The 24682-nt window shown below is 36.2% G+C and overlaps 1 protein-coding gene across 4 annotated transcripts in view; it reads left to right on the forward strand.

The window, feature by feature from the left end:
* Nucleotides 1–2161: 2161 nt before the first annotated feature.
* LOC106065614 (protein FAM149B1-like) overlaps nt 2162–24682 on the forward strand; it is a 97740-nt gene continuing 75219 nt past the window's right edge. Inside the window, exons 1-2 of one of the 4 annotated variants that reach the window (XM_056021656.1) lie at nt 2162–2262; nt 5052–5225. In XM_056021656.1, coding sequence (XP_055877631.1) covers nt 5140–5225 — 86 coding nt within the window. In that variant the 5' untranslated portion in view covers nt 2162–2262; nt 5052–5139. Of the gene's footprint in view, nt 2263–5051; nt 5226–11966; nt 12122–19999; nt 20837–24682 lie in introns of those variants that run through there. The other 3 variants (XM_056021654.1, XM_056021655.1, XM_013224474.2) reach the window with 3 other exon arrangements.

The following is a 24682-nucleotide window of genomic DNA, read 5'->3' on the forward strand; positions in this document are numbered from 1 at the left end:
GTAGGACTGTGCTTCCGTGAGTAAGAACAACGGACAGGGCGTCGCCATAATTATCCCGATGTTCGCAAACAAAACTTACCGCCATCTTGTGAAGTTCGAGAGCAACAGTTTCGTCGATGGCATTTCCCCAGAAATAAAAGCGACTGATAGAAATAAACAGTTACCTGATGCAGGAATGTCGACTACATTGAAAGACCCGTTGACTCCACGAAATATATGTGAAGCGTTGGTCATGGTTAGGAAACACAGGGCAATACGAAGGGGCAAAATCAAAACAAAGCTACAGAAATAAACATGCAACTATTTTAATGACACCAGATATTAACGTGTGTAAAAAATACACACATAAATGTAGTCAAATATAGAATGTATAAAGAGAAAGATTACTTGTTCCCCCCCCCCCTCATTTTTTTTGTCGCCGCGAAAGCTACGTGGGGTAACTCTAGTCCAACTTTCAGAGATAAGAGTTATCTTTACATGAATTTTTCGTGGTGTCCCGCATGGTTGGGCCACAAAGATAATTATATCTATGAATAGATATGCTGGAAGGCATCTTATCGTATGTTATATAATACAGACGTAACTTCAAAAAAGAAGATGATTACGTCCTACGCGTCATGCATTTAGTCATGCATATTAACCAATGACTTAAATTCTACCAAGTCACTGGTTTTCCTGGCTAGCTCAGGCAACCCATTCCATGCTCTAATAGCACTAGGGATGCGCATGTTAAAAAAACAACAACAGATGCTAGAAAGAATTCGAGGGCTAAATTATGCTACACAATAGGCCAATCTTAAGGAATATCACGCGTTTACCTGCTGCTTACACACTTTTTAGTAAACATTTTAGCAATTTCATGGTTATCTTTCGCAATTAGATCTAAATTATAGGAGAATTAAAATCGCCCGTACGTTTCTAATTTGGAAGCTAGATCAATAGAGCAACACTATGAAAAAAAAATGAAAAGGCAGTTATAGATGTTGCTCTTTGAAAATTAATTAGGCCTTATAACGAATTTAATTTTACATGCTAATACACAATTTAATTTTCTAAAACAGAAAGATTTAAAAACTCCTTCTACTATGATGTCAAGGACCCACAATTTAAGGTTTTGATAGGCCTACTATCCTTTAACTATGATGCAGATAATCGAATGTGTTCTGTGTTATTTTACTACAATTGAATAGACTTAAATTTGGTAAAATGGTTTTTAAATGCGCTTGTCATCACTAAGAAAGAATAAAATGTTACATTTTACACTGTCATGTATATATATATATACATCGTGGTTCGATGATGACCACTTTGTCATCCAGGGGGCTGAGGGCTTTGCACTGTCATGTAATGTAAAAAAAAAAACTACAGTGAAACCATAGTCTATGAGTGAAACTTTATAAATGTCCAGTTAACATACAAATTAGCTAAAAACAAAACACAAATAAAACAATATGAAATAAGATATAATGCAGGATAACGACCAAATATTTCTTAATTAAACTATTTCTTAATAGGCCTATTTCTTAATTTAAAATCCTGACAATCATTCGATTGTAATTTGAAACAAGTCTACGTTATATAGGTTCTACCCATAGACCTTATCTGCTTACAACAAACTTATCCCTTTAGTATTCTCTTTGTTCTTGATCACACATTCTTTGCGAAAATCAGAGTTGGACATTATCTTGTCTTATGCACTTATGGTTTTCTTCTATTTCAACTTCTGTTATCCGAGAAATTGCGCTCACAAACAAAGGATATTGGTTTTCCTTATGTATAATAATTACTCAGAATTACTGTTTGCACATTTATTCTTAGTAACATTTCATTAAACTCATTAAACTGACGCTTCCTATCCATCTGCACTTTCTGCGTTTCTTTTGTTCATATTCATATTCTTGCATTACATCATTTCAAAGATATAAAAGGAAGAAGATCTATAAGTCTGTGTTGCATATCTGCATTAGAAGTTAAAAAAAAAATGGCACATGGAAACAAAATTTAAGGTTGGCCACCTCTGATTTAGATCTAGATCTTGTTCTCAGAAACAATAATAAGGAAAAACAAATAGACTATGGCCACTATGGGGTCAGTTGCTATGCGATGGCTTTGGTATTAAAACCGAAACCGAGAATAAAAACTTAATTGCGCATGCGCAATGCACAAATTTACCTCCTTTTTTGCATGTACCTTGAAACTTGTTTACAATAATTCGAATAATATTTACAATATTTAGAGTAGGCCCTATTATTATTTTGTAATGTAAGTTGTAAAACCTATTCTAGTATTTTATCTGGTCTATATCTAGATCTAGAAATCTAAATTAGATGTAACATAGACCTAGAATCTAGTAAAGCTAAATCTATTATATAGATAATAGACCTAGATTATTTTATTAGATTCTAGATTACTAGATTCTAAGATTTAAGACTTAAGTCGTTAAGATGATTCTTATCTAATCAGACTGTCACTAATCTTAAAATTAATTCAAATAATTCTAGATCTAGAATCTATGTCTATACTACTATTTCTAGTCTAGATTCTACTATTTCTAGATCACTAACTTAAACTTAGATTGTCTTACTAGATCTAGCTAGTCTTAATCTTAGATCTATATAGATTATTATAGATCTAGAATCTAGTCTTATTCATAATCATAAATAATCATAATGATATTCCATAATCCATATCATCACATGCCATATGCTAGATTAGAAGTTACTAGACTAGTTACTAGATCTAGATATAGAACAAATTCATACAACTTACAAGTGCTCATTCATCCCTATCTATACTAGTAGTATTATAATTATACTATAGTATAGTCACTTATAGTGAAAAGTGCCATTAGAGAATGGAATGGGTTGCATGAAACAGCCAGGAAAACTTGGCAGAGTTTAAGTCATTGATTAACATGCACGACTAGATCTAGATTGAAACATGAAATGCGTAGGACGTAATTATCTTCTTTTTTGAAGTAACAGTGTAATAGATAGTATAAGATAATCTACATATATAGATGTTATAGATAGGCCTTATGTAGTATAGTATAGATGACGCGTAGGATGTAATCATCTTCTTTTTTGAAGTAACGTCTGTATTATATAAGATTTTAAGATATAAGATAATAGATCTAAGATCTAGATTCTAGAATATAACTATAGTAGGCTATAACTGTAATAGATCTTAGTATATTAAGTATATTATATAATATTAAATATAAAATAAGTTTAGTCTATCCTGTATTATATATATTGTACTATAATTTAGTGTAATTCAACATCAACATCATGTACTGATCTAGATCTAGATTAGATCTACTATAGAGTCTAGATCTAGATATCTATATAGATCTAGATAGAATGAGAATCTAGAAATAAGACTCAATGACTCAAGACTCTTATTAGTCAAGACTTAATCTTACATATATATAGACTCTTGTCTTAGTCTTAGTCAGTCTAGATACACTCTAGAGTATAGATTATTTAGATATCTAGATTTATTTACTACACATAGATCTAATACTATTTGACTAGATCTATAGAAGATCTATATCGATCTAGTCATTCTAGATAGATCATCTAGATAAATAATCTAGATCTATAATGACTAATAATCTATATCTACTATCAATATTGATCTACTGTTCTAGATCTAGATATCTATAATGACTATAGAATCTATGTCTACTATATCAGTATGGATCTACTGTTCTAGATCGAGATATCTATAATGATTACTAAGACATTAATTAAGACCAAGTAGTAAGTCACAGAAAAATAATATTCTACATTATAGTATGATTATAGTATACTCATAGTATAGAGTCAGCGGAAGTTCCTACACTCTACTAATACTATCTCTAGTAGAGGCTGTAATGGCTGTACATGTCATAAATCACAAGAAACCTAGAATCTATAGGTTTCGCTGCCATTTAACAAGGTAACATAACTGACTACACAGGCATTGTACACCAGCATCCTTGATCTTGGTTGCTCTAATCAAGTTAGCATTTTCCTAGCAGGCCCTCAAAAGTCTGAAATGACATAGGCATATAGTTCTAGGCCTAGGTCTACTTGCCAAATAACTAACACTTTTTTTTCCACCTGATCAAGAGAGTTTTTCTGAATCATCGTCAGCTAATAACTGTTGTAAATAGTGAAATGTTCCTATTAGTTTTAGGTTTTCCGTTGAGCCAGAGTCAGAGCTATTATAAATTACAGATGTTCCTTCAATGAGGAGATAATTATGCCCTAAGCATATGACTATATATAAATATTCACAGGTGTTGAAGACCAAAATGCTTAAATATATTTGCTTTGGTCTCTTCCAATGAAAAATGTATCTACTTTCACAATTTTCTACATACATTAACACAGACACAGGTATATTCTCAGTGCTCATTTTTGAAAGGAAACAACAATTTGCCTAAATATGGTCTGTTTTTTATTTGTTTCAGTTTGTCAATAAGAGTTGGAAACATTAAGATTAAGAAGCAATAGTAGATAATAAAACTTGGATTGAAGCGATAGTAGACTATTAAACAGATTAAAACAACAATTGAAAAAAATCAATTTAAGAAACTTGACCAAAGTAGACAATTCTTATTTGACTCACAACTTAATAAAGTACTCAGAAATACACAAAGATATAGGCTAGTACCAATTTGTACATTATAGTATGAAATAACTTGCCTAATTTATCTAGGAAAACTAATGACTTGGCAGAGTTTAAGTCTCTAATTAACATGCACAACTTTATTAATACTGTACGACTTAATTATCATCTCTTTTGACGGTACGTCAGTAATTTATAACATTATAAGAAAGGTAGAAATTTAACTGGTAAAATAAACCCAATAAAAAATGTTACTATACATAGACACTAAAGTGTCACTTAAAGTGAATCAGTAAATGAGGGCACCTAAAAATATATATCTAGATAGATATATGCATATCTACTCACACTTAACATTGTTATCAGTAGTAAAGTGATTTAGTTTTATTTTTGGTTAAAATAGCCTTTTTTTTTCTACTTTGTTATAACTTCAGGTAATCTTGATAGATGTTATAGCCTACTCTACCAAACAGTGCATCATCAAATAATGAAAATTGATTCCTGAAAGCAAGAAGGGATGGGATGAATGGCAGACTGTCAGATGTGAACATGACCAGTAGCTACATTAGAAAGCCAGTGCCCATACCCATCAGTAGTATTCTAGAACTGTAAGTCTACATTTTTTGTTGTTGTTGCTTCTTTCATTTTATATCACAATTTACACTCACTCCATTGATTTACACACACTCCATTGATTTACTGAGGCATTTCATTTATTTACATGCATTCCATTTATTTACAGATGCACACTGTTTATTTACAGATACATACCATTTATTAACATGCATTCCATTTATTTACAGATGCACACTGTTTATTTACATGCGTTTCACATATTTGCAGATGCATACTATTTATTTTCAGATGCACACCGTTTATTTGCAGATGCATACTATTTATTTTCAGATGCACACCGTTTATTTACAGATGCACACCATTTATTTACAGATGCACACTGTTTATTTACATGCGTTTCACATATTTGCAGATGCATACTATTTATTTTCAGATGCACACCGTTTATTTACAGATGCACACCATTTATTTACAGATGCACTCCATTTATTTACAGATGCACACCGTTTATTTACAGATGCACTCCATTTATTTACGGATGCACACCATTTATTTACAGATGCACTCCATTTATTTACAGATGCACTCCATTTATTTACAGATGCACTCCATTTATTTACAGATGCACACCGTTTATTTGCATATGCATTCCTTTATTTACAGATGCACACTGTTTATTTACAGATGCACTACATTTACTTACGTGCATTCCATTGAAAAACAGATGTACTACATCAATGTACACATTCTCCACCATGCCAACTATCTGCTACATCTCTTTCTGCTGCATTCACATCTTTAATTAGTTTCTCTTTGAGAGATGAATATGTTTTCTTGAAAACAAAATGCAGGGAAGCTTCCTGTTCCATCAGTCAATGTACACCAGCAGTTTTTATTTTGTTACATCTTACATTAAAAAACAACAAAAAACTACGATACTATCTTAGTTTGCCATTAGAGCTTGCAAAACATGTTTCACTTGCTTTCTGTGTCAATCAGGGTCACATCTGCCTATTTGTATTTGTATCCACTTATACTAAGTCCGGAGGCGCGGTGGCTGGCTGAGCGGTAAAGCGCTTGGCATCCGAAACGGGGAGGGGGGGGGGGCTTATGGTGTTGACAAGTCTTTGAGTTTTAAAGTTGGTCATAAAATAGCCTCAAAGTACTATCTAAGATTCCTCTGATGCCGTATGGGCTTTGTGCACATGACCATAAGTGTGTATTCCTGTGATACCAACGTTGGATTTACTCAACCGCAAAATAAACTCACGTGATTTGGAGACATTTGCAGAATCAGATATTGATTACTGGAATGTTCGATTCTTTCATTTTTATATTTCATTTTATTTTCTGGATACTTTTTTTACACCGTGATTAAATGCAGGGGAGACAAGCTTGGCCTGTTCGCCTCATTAAACACTTCAAGATTTATTAGATTTATTTCCCCTCAATGTACTAGAGCCGGGTTCATTCGCCAATATCTGTTGTTGTTTTTTTTCCCAATAATAAGATCTGATAAGGTTTATTTAGCTTAATAAGGGAAAGACCTGCATATTTATAGCCATGTATCTCAATACTGTACGATATTTTTCACGTTTTATGTATAACCCAAAATTAATTAATTACCACTAATTAATTAATTAATTAAGTGGTTACTTTTCTGATTGATTTATATGTTGTTTGGAACAATGAATAGTTGTTTCAACTTGATCAGAGAATGGCAAATGGGGGAACTGATACATAAGAATAATATGTATTAGACAGACAGAATTGATAAAAGCTTTATAATAATAGTCATTATTTAGGTGGCAACATTCGTGACAGCGTCCTGACATTATTGTAAATTTATTTCCAAATTTCTACCAACTTTAACCGTTTCATTTTTTCTCTTGAGGTTCCATTATATCGCCACCTATTTCTCCATATCCCTTTTTTTCTTTTATTTAAAACTCTCTTGCATCATTCTGTTACTAAATTAAAGAACACAAAGCGGAATTTAGAAATCAAAATGTTTAACAAAGAGCAGATTACCGGAACTTAAAATAAAACTCCCACAGTGTAGAAAAACGTCAACTGGCAGAATACTATTATTAAGCAAAGTATGAACTTCTCATACCGTTACGGGGTGTAAACATATAAAAGATTTCGGGGATAAACTAAAGTATGAATATATATTATAAAATAAAACGGTAATGACTATTTTGAATATTTTTGTTGTAATTTGAAAGAAAATTGACATTTCATGAGAGATGATCCTCATTCTTATCTAATGAACTTGAAACTTTCCTCAATTCAGTTTTAGTCTCGTGTGTCTCAGTGTGTGCTGAAGGGGAAAGTGTGTCATAACAAGTTCGTTGCTTAGTCTCACTACTGTATACTAGTGTATACCGTAGGCTTAAAGGACTAGTACAAGGGGGTAACTGTCAGGATTGTTTAAGCCTTGGCTCCTCTACCCGGACCCCTGACAATCAGGTCGAAACGTAGGACGTAATCATCTTCTTTTTTAAAGTAACGTCTGTATTATATAAGATAAGATAAGAAACAAGTATCGCAAATACAATGATTTTTACAACAAAACAAAAAGCGTTAACGTAGTGAATATTTAATGTGATATGATATGCACAATGATCAATGTCTTTCAATTAATCAAGGCATAAAGAAGAACGATCTGCAGATATAGTAGCTGTGTATTCAAACATACAAAACAAATCAAACTTGTAATTAAAAGTACTAAAAGCAGGCGCACCTTATTCCCAACACAGAAACAAGCTCGACTCAAAAGAGTTCAAAACCTGAGTTCTCAACACAGAAACAAGCTAGACTCAAGAGTCCAAAACCTGAGTTCTCAACACAGAAACAAGCTAGACTTAAGAATCCAAAACCTGAGTTCCCAACACAGAAACAAGCTAGACTTAAGAATCCAAAACCTGAGTTCCCAACACAGAAACAAGCTAGACTTAAGAATCCAAAACCTGAGTTCCCAACACAGAAACTAGCTCGACTTAAGAGTCCAAAACCTGAGTTCCCAACACAGAAACAAGCTAGACTTAAGAATCCAAAACCTGAGTTCCCAACACAGAAACAAGCTAGACTTAAGAATCCAAAACCTGAGTTCCCAACACAGAAACAAGCTAGACTTAAGAATCCAAAACCTGAGTTCCCAACACAGAAACTAGCTCGACTCAAAAGAGTTCAAAACCTGAGTTCCCAACACAGAAACAAGCTAGACTTAAGAATCCAAAACCTGAGTTCCCAACACAGAAACAAGCTCGACTCAAGAGTCCAAAACCTGAGTTCCCAACACAGAAACAAGCTAGACTTAAGAATCCAAAACCTGAGTTCCCAACACAGAAACAAGCTAGACTCAAGAATCCAAAACCTGAGTTCTCAACACAGACACAAGCTAGACTCAAGAGTCCAAAAACCTGAGTTCTCAACACAGAAACAAGCTAGACTCAAGAATCCAAAACCTGAGTTCTCAACACAGAAACAAGCTAGACTTAAGAATCCAAAACCTGAGTTCCCAACACAGAAACAAGCTAGACTCAAGAGTCCAAAACCTGAGTTCTCAACACAGAAACAAGCTAGACTTAAGAATCCAAAACCTGAGTTCCCAACACAGAAACAAGCTCGACTCAAGAGTCCAAAACCTGAGTTCTCAACACAGAAACAAGCTAGACTCAAGAATCCAAAACCTGAGTTCTCAACACAGAAACAAGCTAGACTCAAGAGTCCAAAACCTGAGTTCTCAACACAGAAACAAGCTAGACTCAAGAGTCCAAAACCTGAGTTCCCAACACAGAAACTAGCTCGACTTAAGAGTCCAAAACCTGAGTTCTCAACACAGAAATAAGCTAGACTTAAGAATCCAAAACCTGAGTTCTCAACACAGAAACAAGCTAGACTTAAGAATCCAAAACCTGAGTTCTCAACACAGAAACAAGCTCGACTCAAGAGTCCAAAACCTGAGTTCTCAACACAGAAACAAGCTAGACTTAAGAATCCAAAACCTGAGTTCTCAACACAGAAACAAGCTAGACTTAAGAATCCAAAACCTGAGTTCTCAACACAGAAACAAGCTCGACTCAAGAGTCCAAAACCTGAGTTCTCAACACAGAAACAAGCTCGACTTAAGAGTCCAAAACCTGAGTTCTCAACACAGAAACTAGCTCGACTCAAGAGTCCAAAACCTGAGTTCCCAACACAGAAACAAGCTCGACTTAAGAGTCCAAAACCTGAGTTCTCAACACAGAAACAAGCTCGACTCAAGAGTCCAAAACCTGAGTTCTCAACACAGAAACAAGCTCGACTCAAGAGTCCAAAACCTGAGTTCTCAACACAGAAACAAGCTCGACTTAAGAGTCCAAAAACCTGAGTTCTCAACACAGAAACAAGCTCGACTTAAGAGTCCAAAACCTGAGTTCTCAACACAGAAACAAGCTCGACTCAAGAGTCCAAAACCTGAGTTCTCAACACAGAAACAAGCTCGACTTAAGAGTCCAAAACCTGAGTTCTCAACACAGAAACAAGCTCGACTCAAGAGTCCAAAACCTGAGTTCCCAACACAGAAACTAGCTCGACTTAAGAGTCCAAAACCTGAGTTCCCAACACAGAAACTAGCTCGACTCAAGAGTCCAAAACCTGAGTTCCCAACACAGAAACTAGCTCGACTTAAGAGTCCAAAACCTGAGTTCCAAACACAGAAACTAGCTCGACTCAAGAGTCCAAAACCTGAGTTCCCAAAAGTGTGGAGCCACGAAAAGGCCATGGAAAAAAAAACACACCCAACTGCAAAGGAGCGATTGATGTGCACAAGGGATCCTTTGGTAACAGAGACTTCCTTTGACCAATGTGCCAATTAGTGCGCGGTATCATTTACTTCCTTTATCCAATGTGTCAATAAGTGAGCAAATTAAATACCCAAATGAAGCTGGCGCTCAACTGAAGCATCATTTGATTAGCGAAGTGTGTCTCAGCAACTTTTCCATTCCAATCAATTCATCGATAATATTGTGAGTAGAATTAGACATACGTTGTCTGAAAGGAAGATAGATTCAACACTGAATTAGACATACGTTGTCTGAAAGGAAGATAGATTCAACACTGAATTAGACATACGTTGTCTGAAAGGAAGATAGATTCAACACTGAATTAGACATACGTTGTCTGAAAGAAAGATAGATTCAACACTTACTGTAAGGTTTTACATATACAATTTTTTGAAAATGCCAGAAAAAAAACAACTATTACATGTATCTGAAAATTTGTGTTATACCAGTTCTTTTTACCCCATGATGTCATTGGTATTTGACCTATAGCTGTTGTTTTTACCTTATTATGTCATTGGTATTTGAAATGTACCAGTTGCTTTCTTAATTTCTTGGCCAAGCCAGCTTGATGAATGACAGAATGATCGCTTTTCTAGAAAGACGAAACACAATAACGCCGCATTGATCACCCTCTAGGTGGGGAGAGTCTTTGGGTTGTTTCATGAAGCGTGGACCCAATGCAACAAAGCTGTATCTTGTAGGAACCTCAAGTTAACGTAATGGCGCCCACTCATGAGAGATTATGACATAGCCTATAAAAGTCTGGGAGATTTGTGTCCGTTCAAAAACTCAAGTTTTACGGTTCAAGGCCTGTGAATATGTCGATCTTGTTGTTCGCTTCTAGTCGCCTGTTGGGTTTTTGAAAACACCTAAAATAGGTTCTATTGTTTTGCAAGGTATTCTAGTGGCTTAAGAATGTAGTGGTACGTACCTATTTGTTTGAAGACAAAGCGATCTCTTTAAGACATTAAAGTATTACGTGTCGGCTTACGACATTATGTTTAGCTGTATGACAGAATTATGATAATCAAATATAAATATAGTCTGTTCTAAAAAAAAAACAAACAAACTAGATTTAAATATCCAAGAGTTTTTTTTCGGACCAGCTTACACATTGGCGCAAGAATACATTAGCAGAATAAAAAGTGCAGGGGACGTTTATTGAAGAGAATTATTGCCCGTTGATATTACATCTGCTCAGAGTTATAATTGAAATAACAAACAGATAATCTACGCCCCATAGAGAAACCATATTGTGGTTTCATATGCCATACTCGTTGACTAAAAAAACATCTGTAAATAAACAAACAAAAGCAAACAACAACAACAAAAGACAATAGCAAAATATGAAATAGTCTAATTCAATGCAGTCTTTGAAAAGTCAAGGCCATTAACGCCTCTTAACAAATTGTTCTTACGCTGATAAAAAAAAAAGCAGAAATAATGTAAACATTAAGAAGACATAATTTGACTCTTGCCATGATTTAATGTTTTCAAACAATATGTGTGCCAGGAAAGTGAAGCATATTTGTTGACTTCTTTGTCATAATTCTCAGGCGGCCATGCCAACTTGACGCGCAGTCTTTGAAAGGTGAGCGAGTCAGTCTTGGACAAATAATAGATGCTTTGTTTCCTCTTGCAATGGAATCAAGCAATAATCACCACAGTCTGGCTCCACAGTGCACGGTGACAGAGTCATTTTTGGATCCCCCACCTCTCCTCTTTCCTTTGTCTTCTCTCTCTCTCTCTTTCATTTCGTAGCTCTCACTCCCCCTATTCTGAACGTCTGCCAAGAAGTGTCAGAAGGCGCCGAATTAGAAAGAGTTTCAGCCCCTGCGCATAAAATATTAATTTTATTTTTGTTGCTGTTTCGGATCACTGCCTCCCTCCCCCCCCCCCACATTCTCGTCTTTCTCCATAGAGTGATTTGTCAGTATGTGTGTGTTTATATCAGAAGTATCGAGTGATTGCTTATAGATCTGCCGTATTGGGTTCCACGTGTAGATTGGATCTAAGACTTACTTCTGCGAAACTGAGATAGTCACGTCTTATTACGTTCTTGGCTGAAGTGCTTTCCTGACGGAGCCAACGTTGTGTAGGTGATACTCATGTTGTGTGGATCTCTTAGGAGTTTCTGTTATCACTTCATCCGTTCGTGTAGGTGATACTCTTGTCGTGTGGATCTCTTTGGAGTTTCTGTTATCACTTCAACGTTCGTGTAGGTGATACTCTTGTCGTGAGCATCTCTTAGGAGTTTCTGTTATCACTTCATCCGTTCGTGTAGGTGATACTCTTGTCGTGTGCATCTCCTAGGAGTTTCTGTTATCACTTCATCCGTTCGTGTAGGTGATACTCTTGTCGTGTGCATCTCTTAGGAGTTTCTGTTATCACTTCATCCGTTCGTGTAGGTGATACTCTTGTCGTGAGCATCTCTAAGGAGTTTCTGTTATCATTTTATCCGTTCGTGTAGGTGATACTCTTGTCGTGAGCATCTCTTAGGAGTTTCTGTTATCACTTCATCCGTTCAAGTGCTAAACATTGATTAGCGTATAATTTCATGATCACAAAGATTAGATTTGTACCGTAAACAAACAAACAAGCGTGTTAATTTTTTCGTGATACAAAAAAAAAAATACTAATAAAATAATAATAGTACAAGGAGAAAATTCACCTTGCGACGTCATTCTCTTATTTATCTGGTCACGTTAGTCAACACATGAAGAGCTGGTACCTCAGACAGATTTCGGTGAAATTACTAGAAATTGATAACTTTTTAGGAAGGTTTGAGGACAAAGAGAGTAATACAAGTGTCCACTTGAAAAGCAAATAGATCTAGAAGTTTGAATTACTTATCATTAAAGCAGTAGAACTGTCGTAAATTGTTGACATTAGTTTTAATTACTTATCATTAAAGCAGTAGAACTATTGTAAATTGTTGACATTAGTTTTAATTACTTATCATTAAAGCAGTAGAACTATTGTAAATTGTTGACATTAGTTTTAATTACTTATCATTAAAGCAGTAGAACTGTCGTAAATTGTTGACATTAGTTTTAATTACTTATCATTAAAGCAGTAGAACTATTGTAAATTGTTGACATTAGTTTTAATTACTTATCATTTAAGCAGTAGAACTATTGTAAATTGTTGACATTAATTTTTATTACTTATCATTAAAGCAATAGAACTATTGTAAATTGTTGACATATAAAGATTTTACAAAAGATAATGCTAAATTCTCATTAACGAAAGAAACCGTTCGTCGTTGACTTTTCTTAATATTTTACCTTTGCGTGAATGGCCGGTGTTTTGGGTACTTGGCCTCTTTGTGTTATTGAGTTAGATATATTTACAAGGAAGTGGAAATAAAAAAAAATTGCTTAGGTCAGTGAACTCTTTTCTCCAGAAGTTTAGATACTAGAAACACGATCTGGCAGACGTTATTAGATCCAGCGTGCACAGCATTTGATTCATGGGACACATTATTTGGCACATTTGATTCATGGGACACATTATTTGGCACATTTGATTCATGGGACACATTATTTGGCACATTTGATTCATGGGACACATTATTTGGCACATTTGATTCATGGGACACATTATTTGGCACATTTGATTCATGGGACACATTATTTGGCACATTTGATTCATGGGACACATTATTTGGCACATTTGATTCATGGGACACACTATTTGGCACATTTGATTCATGGGACACATTATTTGGCACATTTGATTCATGGGACACATTATTTGGCACATTTGATTCATAGGACACATTATTTGGCACATTTGATTCATGGGACACATTATTTGGCACATTTGATTCATGGGACACATTATTTGGCACATTTGATTCATGGGACACATTATTTGGCACATTTGATTCATGGGACACATTATTTGGCACATTTGATTCATGGGACACATTATTTGGCACATTTGATTCATGGGACACATTATTTGGCACATTTGATCTAATCAATTTATACACTTTTGATTAATGTCTAATATTAAATAGGTCAGCTCAGTCTTTTGTTTCAAAATTCAAAGGATCTTCTGGAAGCGTAAAGTATTATGTTTAATATTCTATAAAGTAATTTCAGAAAAAAACACACACACACCGGTTGTTGAATTTCTGATTCGTTTTTGGCTGAGATCCCGGATATGACGTTTTCTTGCAGACACTGAGCTGTATAATTGTAAGCACATGAATGTAAAAGCAAAACTTGTCTTTCCTGGCATCAACTGAGAACTTCTTCAATAAATGTCTCCATATTTTCAATTACTTTTTTTTGTAGCAAAGTTTGTCCCGAAAGTTTAAAGTTTGAAATGTAAAAAAAAATAAAAATATATGCACTAAATCTTTTGGTTCATTCTATTAGGAAATTAGAAGCGCTTTTGGGGTATGCTCTACTGGCTGTCTAGTTTTGTGGTATGCTCTACTGGCTGTCTAGATTTGTGGTATGCTCTACTGGCTGTTATCACAGTGAGATTGGGTTCGAACCTTCCCTTTCCTTCCAGGAGATTATCTGGGCCAGGACGTAATAATCTTTATTTCTTAAAGAACGTCCGAAACTTATCAAATTAAAAACAAATGACACCAGAATTGTAACATAGTCGAGTCACTTAAGTGTTGATATTTAAAGCCTCAAAGTGTAGTGTAGACTCTGGCGTTGGTCATCTTAAGCAGTATCACTCTGAGCTACACTGACTGGTTTTGTTGTGGCGATAATCTCTGACATTGACATGCGAAAATCTCTGACATTGGCATGCAATCAATATCTCGCCACGTTGTGGTTCAGAAGTAGAAATGAACATATCAATGGGTATTGGAGCCTTATCTCTCAGCGTACAGATCAAATCAACGGAACGGTTTATAATTTATAGCCAAGGCTTGGCCTCAAGTGAGGACAGGTCACGATCCTCACGTTGAAGGCTTGAGGGTACCTGGGCAACTGGGCAGCACGTCTGTCGTGTATGTGTGTCACAAGAGGAGTGTAACTCATTTAACATCTGCCCATACATTTTGAAGATTAATTATCTTATAAAATACAGACGTCAATTTAAAAGAGATGAGTACGTCCTACGTGTGTTCCTAGGTCAATCTAATCATGCATGTTAACCAATGACCTAAATTCTGCTAAGTCACTGGTTTTCCTGGCTAGCTCAGGCAACCCATTCCATGCTCTAATAGCACTAGGGAAGAAGGAGCATTTATACACATTTGTCCTAGCATATGGAGCGAGGAATGTACCTTTATCTTTGTGTCTTTCTGAGTATTTTATTAGTTGTTTTTTTTTTTACTTATTTACGATCACCTTTCTATCTCTCTCTCTTGCATTGTGGCAAAGTGGTAAAGCGCTTGGATTCCAAACCGAGTGCTTCAAACACCAATTGAACTGTAAGTTTCAACTTCTCAAATGATGACTGTGAGAAGCACTTGATTCCAAAAACAGTTTTATCTGAGGTCAAAATGAAACTCACGCTATAAAAAAGTCAAAGATTTTCACGTTGACAATAAAGGCAAAATCATGAAAGAAAGAAATTTTCTCTGTAATTGAGCATTAAAACTCTAGCTGATGTCATTGAACAATGAAAGACATTTCTAAATAGTAAAAGTAAACACTTTGAGAAAAAGAATAAACAGTTTTCTCAAATGAAATCGAGAGCCAGTATTTGACGTTAATATCACAAGATGAGGCTTTGAATGTATCATTACTTCTGAACAGAAAACAAATATATCTCTGGTGGAATATCTATACAGTTAGTACTAAAATATTTGGATAAAGTGCTTTTAAGGACTTGAACTTCACATTGCCTTTGACTTCTGGTTCACTGCTCTAGAATCCGACCACTATTCATTCGCGTTTTCATTTCAATCTCTTCTCTTACTTTATTGATACCTCGTATGGTTGTTCTCTCGGAGCACCTATGTTGACTCTTTCAACATAACGCGCCATCTGCTGTCTTTGAGTAAGTTTCTTGACATCTCTTCATATATCGAATTATTATTATTGTTATTAGTCTTTCTGGTAATCAAAGTCAGGTTTAGATATATCGTCCTCTACTCAAGGTCTTCAAAAATTCTATAACTCAATTAGTCGCATGGAGCTCAACCTTTCAGTATTCACAGCATTTAGCTGGTCGCAATAGACTTCCATACACAGCACTCCAGGTTGTTTTTTTTTTCTGTTTTTTTTCTCTGTAGTTTATTGAGCAAATCGATTGTATTGGGATTAATCGATAGAACACTTAATGACCGTTTGGCGCCATATAGGCATTAGGTATCATTGTAATAGCTGTGTGTTGCGTGATCCGATTCTGGGTTAATTACGTACACACACACACCAACACACACACACACACACTTGGAGGACGTTTAGCTCTGGTCAGGTATTTAGTTGTAATTAATTACATGACACTGCTGTCTCGCTGTATCTTGTCCCTAGTACAGGACATCAGTCTTGCATGTTTCTCTGTGTCTTGTCTCTAGTACAGGACATCAGTGTTCTAGTACAGGACATCAGTCTTGCATGTTTCTCTGTATCTTGTCTCTAGTACAGGACACCAGTCTTGCATGTTTCTCTGTATCTTGTCTCTAGTACAGGACACCAGTCTTGCCTGTTTCTCTGTATCTTGTCTCTAGTACAGGACATCAGTCTTGCATGTTTCTCTGTATCTTGTCTCTAGTACAGGACACCAGTCTTGCATGTTTCTCTGTATCTTGTCTCTAGTACAGGACATCAGTCTTGCCTGTTTCTCTGTATCTTGTCTCTAGTACAGGACACCAGTCTTGCATGTTTCTCTGTATCTTGTCTCTAGTACAGGACATCAGTCTTGCATGTTTCTCTGTATCTTGTCTCTAGTACAGGACATCAGAGTTCTAGTACAGGACATCAGTCTTGCATGTTTCTCTGTATCTTGTCTCTAGTACAGGACATCAGTGTTCTAGTACAGGACATCAGTCTTGCATGTTTCTCTGTATCTTGTCTCTAGTACAGGACACCAGTCTTGCATGTTTCTCTGTATCTTGTCTCTAGTACAGGACACCAGTCTTGCCTGTTTCTCTGTATCTTGTCTCTAGTACAGGACATCAGTCTTGCATGTTTCTCTGTATCTTGTCTCTAGTACAGGACACCAGTCTTGCATGTTTCTCTGTATCTTGTCTCTAGTACAGGACACCAGTCTTGCCTGTTTCTCTGTATCTTGTCTCTAGTACAGGACACCAGTCTTGCATGTTTCTCTGTATCTTGTCTCTAGTACAGGACATCAGTCTTGCATGTTTCTCTGTATCTTGTCTCTAGTACAGGACATCAGTGTTCTAGTACAGGACACCAGTCTTGCATGTTTCTCTGTATCTTGTCTCTAGTACAGGACATCAGTCTTGCATTTTTATCTGTATCTTGTCTCTAGTACCAGTGTTCTAGTACAGGACATCAGTCTTGCATGTTTCTCTGTATCTTGTCCCTAGTACAGGACATCAGTCTTGCATGTTTCTCTGTATCTTGTCTCTAGTACAGGACATCAGTCTTGCATGTTTCTCTGTATCTTGTCTCTAGTACAGGACATCAGTGTTCTAGTACAGGACACCAGTCTTGCATGTTTCTCTGTATCTTGTCTCTAGTACAGGACATCAGTCTTGCATGTTTCTCTGTATCTTGTCTCTAGTACAGGACATCAGTCTTGCATGTTTCTCTGTATCTTGTCTCTAGTACAGGACATCAGTGTTCTAGTACAGGACACCAGTCTTGCATGTTTCTCTGTATCTTGTCTCTAGTACAGGACATCAGTCTTGCATGTTTCTCTGTATCTTGTCTCTAGTACAGGACATCAGTGTTCTAGTACAGGACACCAGTCTTGCATGTTTCTCTGTATCTTGTCTCTAGCACAGGACATCAGTCTTGCATGTTTCTCTGTATCTTGTCTCTAGTACAGGACATCAGTGTTCTAGTACAGGACACCAGTCTTGCATGTTTCTCTGTATCTTGTCTCTAGTACAGGACATCAGTGTTCTAGTACAGGACATCAGTCTTGCATGTTTCTCTGTATCTTGTCTCTAGTACAGGACATCAGTGTTCTAGTACAGGACACCAGTCTTGCATGTTTCTCTGTATCTTGTCTCTAGTACAGGACATCAGTCTTGCATGTTTCTCTGTATCTTGTCTCTAGTACAGGACATCAGTGTTCTAGTACAGGACACCAGTCTTGCATGTTTCTCTGTATCTTGTCTCTAGTACAGGACATCAGTCTTGCATGTTTCTCTGTATCTTGTCTCTAGTACAGGACATCAGTGTTCTAGTACAGGACACCAGTCTTGCATGTTTCTCTGTATCTTGTCTCTAGTACAGGACATCAGTGTTCTAGTACAGGACACCAGTCTTGCATGTTTCTCTGTATCTTGTCTCTAGCACAGGACATCAGTCTTGCATGTTTCTCTGTATCTTGTCTCTAGTACAGGACATCAGTGTTCTAGTACAGGACACCAGTCTTGCATGTTTCTCTGTATCTTGTCTCTAGTACAGGACATCAGTGTTCTAGTACAGGACACCAGTCTTGCATGTTTCTCTGTATCTTGCACTAGTCTCTTATTTCAGTCCGTATAAATCATATTGGATGAGTTAGTAAAGATTTTAGAATCGTTTAGAAAAGTTACTCCAACAAATTGGAAGAATTTGAAAACACATTATTTTTCATATCGTCAAATCAGTTCTTGTGTTTGTTAGAATCTAGATCTATGTGTTTATCTGTCTGAAAAAAATGACCCTTGGAAAATTCACACGAATTAATGTTCAAATAGTGGATGTTAAAGTGTCTAGTCTATGCCTTACAAAACGATTGCGTACTGACTCACCTGGAACTATTTCTGTATAGATATTCTGACGTCTGAAAGCTTAGGTTGACTCAACCCTCTTTCCCTTTACAGTATTTTACGCCTGCAGTATTCTAGCACCTCCGATGTGATCTTAAGTTCTGACTTATTGATCTTAGCCGTCTCACGGTGCCGTATCGACCTTTTTTTTTTTGAAAACTTTTGTTTACCATGAGCCATGCTATTTCTTGTACACAGATCTTTAAGTTTACCAAGAGCCGTGGTATTTCTTGTACACAGATCTTTAAGTTTACCAAGAGCCGTGGTATTTCTTGTACACAGATCTTTAAGTTTACCTAGAGACGTGTTATTCTTGTACACAGATCTTTAAGTTTACCAAGAGCCGTGGTATTTCTTGTACACAGATCTTTAAGTTTACCAAGAGCCGTGGTATTTCTTGTACACAGATCTTTAAGTTTACCAAGAGACGTGGTATTTCTGGTACACAGATCTTTAAGTTTACCAAGAGACGTGGTATTCTTGTACACAGATCTTTAAGTTTACCAAGAGCCGTGGTATTTCTTGTACACAGATCTTTAAGTTTACCAAGAGCCGTGGTATTTCTTGTACACAGATCTTTAAGTTTACCAAGAGACGTGGTATTTCTTGTACACAGATCTTTAAGTTTACCAAGAGACGTGGTATTTCTTGTACACAGATCTTTAGGTTTACCAAGAGACGTGGTATTTCTTGTACACAGATCTTTAGGTTTACCAAGAGACGTGGTATTTCTTGTACACAAATCTTTAAGTTTACCAAGAGACGTGGTATTCTTGTACACAGATCTTTAGGTTTACCAAGAGACGTGGTATTTCTTGTATATTAAACGTTTGTTTAAATATTACACTTTTCCGTTGCTTTGATTTCCTTATAATTAAAAAAAAAAGTAACTTATAGCCTGCTCATAATTGTGATCTTAATGCCAATTTCTAGCTAGCCTGCTGGTTTGTTAATTTAAATGACTAGTTTGAACTGGTAACTATTTTCTGTCTATTCACTACCCTTTCTTTTCCATTCTTTGCGAACTTTTTGTTTTGCATTTTGATTAACGGTTGTTTGGATTTTTAAAAAATCTTATTTTCTTAATGGAGTTTTCACAAGATGTAAATCTTAAAAGAGAAAAAAAAAGGGATAAAATATAAAGTCTGTGATATTCTTATTGAAGGTGAGATTCCTATGTACAAGAATGACTTTATGACACTATATATGCGATTTGACTGATCACTTGAATGAGTCTGTCGATCGCCGATTCATGTGCGGCTAATTCATGGGATCGAGTATCGAGTAATCAAGTATCGATGTGTCCATAGAACTTAGTGCTAAGATATTACATTCACGTTGAGACTGCATTGTGTGATCTGTATAGAACTTATGCACGTCTAATTTAGACCAGACATAGACAAACCCGAATGACACAGTTTATTCGGTGGATTTAACTTCTGCAAAACGTTGGTTTTCTATGGGTGGATATTTAATGAATGCTTATTAGTCTTGGCTTTCTCATGCTGGAGCAGCTAATAAAAAGGTTCTCACGAGGAATGGAAAATGGGACCACCTAAAGTCTATCTGTAACAGTGCGAGACACGGTGTTAAACTCTATAGTGACTCTGTACATGGGACAACTCTAGTGACTCTGTATATGGTACCACTCTAGTGACTCTGTACATGGGACAACTCTAGTGACTCTGTAAATGGGGCAACTAGTTTCTCTGTGCCTCTGATTTTGTTATTTCGCCATTTGGATTACCCATTACCCTGACGTCATCAGTGGCTTGCGTAATACTGATCATCTTTGCTGGACTGACAGGATGACTGCAGCCATGTTTCAGCTTGAAGTCGTGGGTTCGAGTCCCCGCACCAGTAACTTGACCAAACTGAGCTTTCACTTGGACAAAACGAGCGTTTCACCGACTGCTCAGTTATTTCGTCTGCAGTCAAGGTAAGAATTTTACTTATAGGGCAGGGTAAAGACTATTCGGTTAGTCCTCTATCTTTCTCTCCGCTTCATAGACCTGGCGTTCTTATCCTCTCATTAGTGTTAATCTTCACTCAAACTTCGAAATACACAAATATACGACGGACATTCATTCAGTAATTACAGTCTGACAACACGGTAGTTACTTTTGTTGTAAAAATTGTATCTATTAAGTTTAATTGCACAAAAGAAAAGTTTTGATTCGTTTTGTTTTTGGTCTTGTTATTTTTTTTTTTATTTGGTGACTTTTATCTTATATTGGATTCTCCGTGGATTCTCAAGTTCTGTGTGGACCAATCTCTTGAGTTTCCACTGAAGTCCCACCGTTGACTATACAATTCCATACTTATAATCTCAAACATCGTTAGAACGTTTTTAATTAATTTAATGATTGTTATGATTTTTTTCTTGAATTTTTTTTTAAGTCGGAAAATTTGAAACCCATGTAAATATAAATATGTACTCGCAGTGGCGTCACTAGGGTGGGTGTCACCCGGTGCGGACCGCACCCCCCTAGTGACGCCACTGTGTACTCGTCAACTGAAAGAACAAATGCAAGGCAGGTGTAATTGTCAACTGTTTTCTTTTAACCATCTCTTCTACCAGTCACATGACAAGCCAAGTTTGTTTTTCTTTCAGCCATTTTGTTTACAAGTCACATGGCGATAGTTTTTAAAATTAGTATTTAAATTTTACATTTTTGAAACAAAAAATTGCCGATACGAAGTAAAAAAAAGATAGACTATTATTTTGTTGTTGTTTGTGGACTATCTGAATAGATTCACATTTATCTTAATGCCCACTGACAACAAATAAAAACATGAAGGAGACATTTGCTTCAATTTTAACTGTGCTTTGATCACCAATACGTTTCATAACTTTGACGCATACGTGCTAATAGTCTTTCTATACGTAATACAATCTGTTTGCGGCAAATAGACGAAACATTGAGCTCGTGTTGTGACGGATACAGAACATTAACTCGTGTGTTGTCATGTCACTTGTTTCTCTATAGAACCGATATAGACGCTGAATACTTGACTGGGACTCCAATCCAGACCGATAAGCACATATTGATTGATTGTGTATAGAACATGTTCAGTGAACTTATCAATGGTTTATAGAGCTATTCAAGGCTGGGCGGCAAGGAAGTAACTAGTATAAATATAGTGAAAACAGTTGGTGGCTGTGTAGGATCAGTTTCTTTTATTAAGTCTTAGGGGTCCTCCAGTTATATGGGCTGTGTATGATCAGTTGTTTTTTTTTAAAGTCTTGAGCCTTATGAGTCCTCCATGTATGAGATCAGTTTCTTAAAGTCTTGAGTCTCATGAGTCCTCCATGTATTAGATGAGTTTCTTTAAAGTATTGAGTCTTATGAGTCCTTCATGTATAAGATCAGTTTCTTTAAATCTTGAGTCTTATGAGTCCTCCATGTATTAGATGAGTTTCTTTAAGTCCATTTTATTTTGGTTCTAAAATTTCAGTTTCTTTAAGTCTTGAGTTCTTCAGTTTTGAGTCTAACGACTAACTACTGGCCTGACATTCGAAACCGAGAGGACTCGAGTTTAAATCCCGGTAAAGACGCCCCTGAGTCTATTCAAATCTAATGAGTACCTAACATTTATTGGGGAAGTAAAGGCGTTGGTTCTTGTGCTAGCCTCATGGCAACCTCGTTACCTGTCGGCCATAGAAACAGATGAGCTTTTCTATCATAGATCCCATAGATCACAAGGTCCAAAAAGCTGCCTTTTATAATAAATGACATATACTTCCATGTAGCTAGCTATGAATTTAGTTCTTTAATTTGAAGAAACAATACAAACTTTGGTTACTAAGAGTTATGTTCTCTCTTCCAAGTGCTGTCCCCTTCTTTCCAGTATTAACGCATGCATTGCCATAGACACACACTGCGGCCCTAGCTCGAGGGAACGAGATCCCCCTTGATTTCAGCAATGCACTCTTGTGTCTCCAAGGGTGGCGGTGCTTGTTACCAAACATACTTTTCAATATGGCCACGTGAATGGCTTTGTAGGAAGATCTCCCTTTCTAAGACAACTTTTATACCTACAGAGAATAGATCTTTTCATGTCAACACACGCGCGCGCGCAAATCCTAACAGTGAAAGCTGGCAGTGACGTCAACTGTTGACAAGGGAGAATCAAAGATCTCATTTGTTGGTATGAAGTTTAAAAAAAAAAAAAGGCAAGCGGGAGAGGGAGGGGGGGGGGGGGCTTAGCAATAAGCGTAATCCCTGCTTGACTTTTTTTTTCAAGGGTTACCTGTCCATTCTGTGATTGTGGATAATGATCAGTTTACAAATACAACACTGGGAGTATACAGAATACATGCTGTACTACATCTTTACCTGTGCGCGAATCTAGCTTAAGAGTTCGATTGGTTGTATAAGTATTGGTACTTATTACACATCTCTAGAAGCTGTTTTAGTTCAATAGTAGCTATTATTTCTTTCCGGCACAGTTAATGACATATTACGTACTTATACTCTATGCCAAATCTAAATTGTCTGTGATATACTCTTTTTAATTACACCACAGTCAGAAGAACTGTTTTTTAAATTGATTATATTTGTCTTCTGTCTGGTTCAGTTAGTGTACACGTTATTTCTCCCACACCCAATCTCGTATCAAGTTGAAACTGTAGACAATTATTTGTTGCACCTAAGAAAACATGATTCATTAATTACTATTTTTGATATCGAAAAGGGAAATAAATTGTATATTGTTGAGATATATATAGTTGTAAATGTGGACTTCTTCTATTTAGATAAGCTTAGTTTTTTTTTTTAAAGTATATTTATTTTTGCTTGTATTCTGCAATATATTTCACTGATATAATTACATTTGTTTGAAACTGTCATAACACACTCATTGGAAAAAAACACAAGAGAGACTTTGGCGTTACAAACTTCACTAGAAGATTGTATATGTCAAATCGAAATGGATCAAGTGTTCGAAATAGTATTATTTGTCGCATTCATGATCGATTTTGAGGGGCAGTGTATAGGTCAGGGGTCAAGTAAAAGATTCCTGAAGAGATGAAGCTTGCCATTTAAAGATAAAACCTCGACATCGTACTCATCCTGTGTGGCCGGCTTTCTGTCCATCAACTGAGCTTCCCAGATTGTGAAATGCACTTTCTGGAAGTTACTTGACGCAGCGGCTGACTGATGGAAATAAATGACGGAGATTTTGTGGCCGCCTTTGACGAAAAGGGATTTGTGTGTGTGTGTGATATTGGGTCTGTTTATATGCTTGTATGATTGATTCTGTGTGCGTGTGTGTGTATTGTTAAAAAAAAATGTAAGAATCAAGGCTAACTTTATTATTTTTTTTATAAACAATGTCATTAAAAGTTTAATGGAATGTAATTACAGCGCAAAGCTACCTCCTAGTACATTCTCAGCACGTCTGAAGAAGTTTGCCTGGTTACCCTATAATCTATTTTTGTTTTCTTTTCATTACTATCTCGCTGATCGATTTTCGAGGGTCTTTGTCACCTTTCAGGCTTCAGTTTATTGGAAACTATTGTTTGTTTTGGTATTTGAATGTCTGTGACTAGACTTAACAAAGATCTTTTATGCCCGAAGTAAACAACTAGATTACTGTGCCAGTGGAATGCCATTTTAATGGCAGTGACTACACTCAACTGAGATCTTCCATGTCCAAAGTAAACAGCTCTGAAACTCTAGTCATGCGTATCGCAGAGACACAGCCTTTCTTCCCTGCCCCCCCCCCCCTCTATTTTCCTACCTCTTCCTCACCAAATTTTAAGATTGCCCCCCTCCCACTT

Source organism: Biomphalaria glabrata, chromosome 2, assembly GCF_947242115.1.
Source record: "Biomphalaria glabrata chromosome 2, xgBioGlab47.1, whole genome shotgun sequence".
NCBI lineage: Eukaryota > Metazoa > Mollusca > Gastropoda > Planorbidae > Biomphalaria > Biomphalaria glabrata.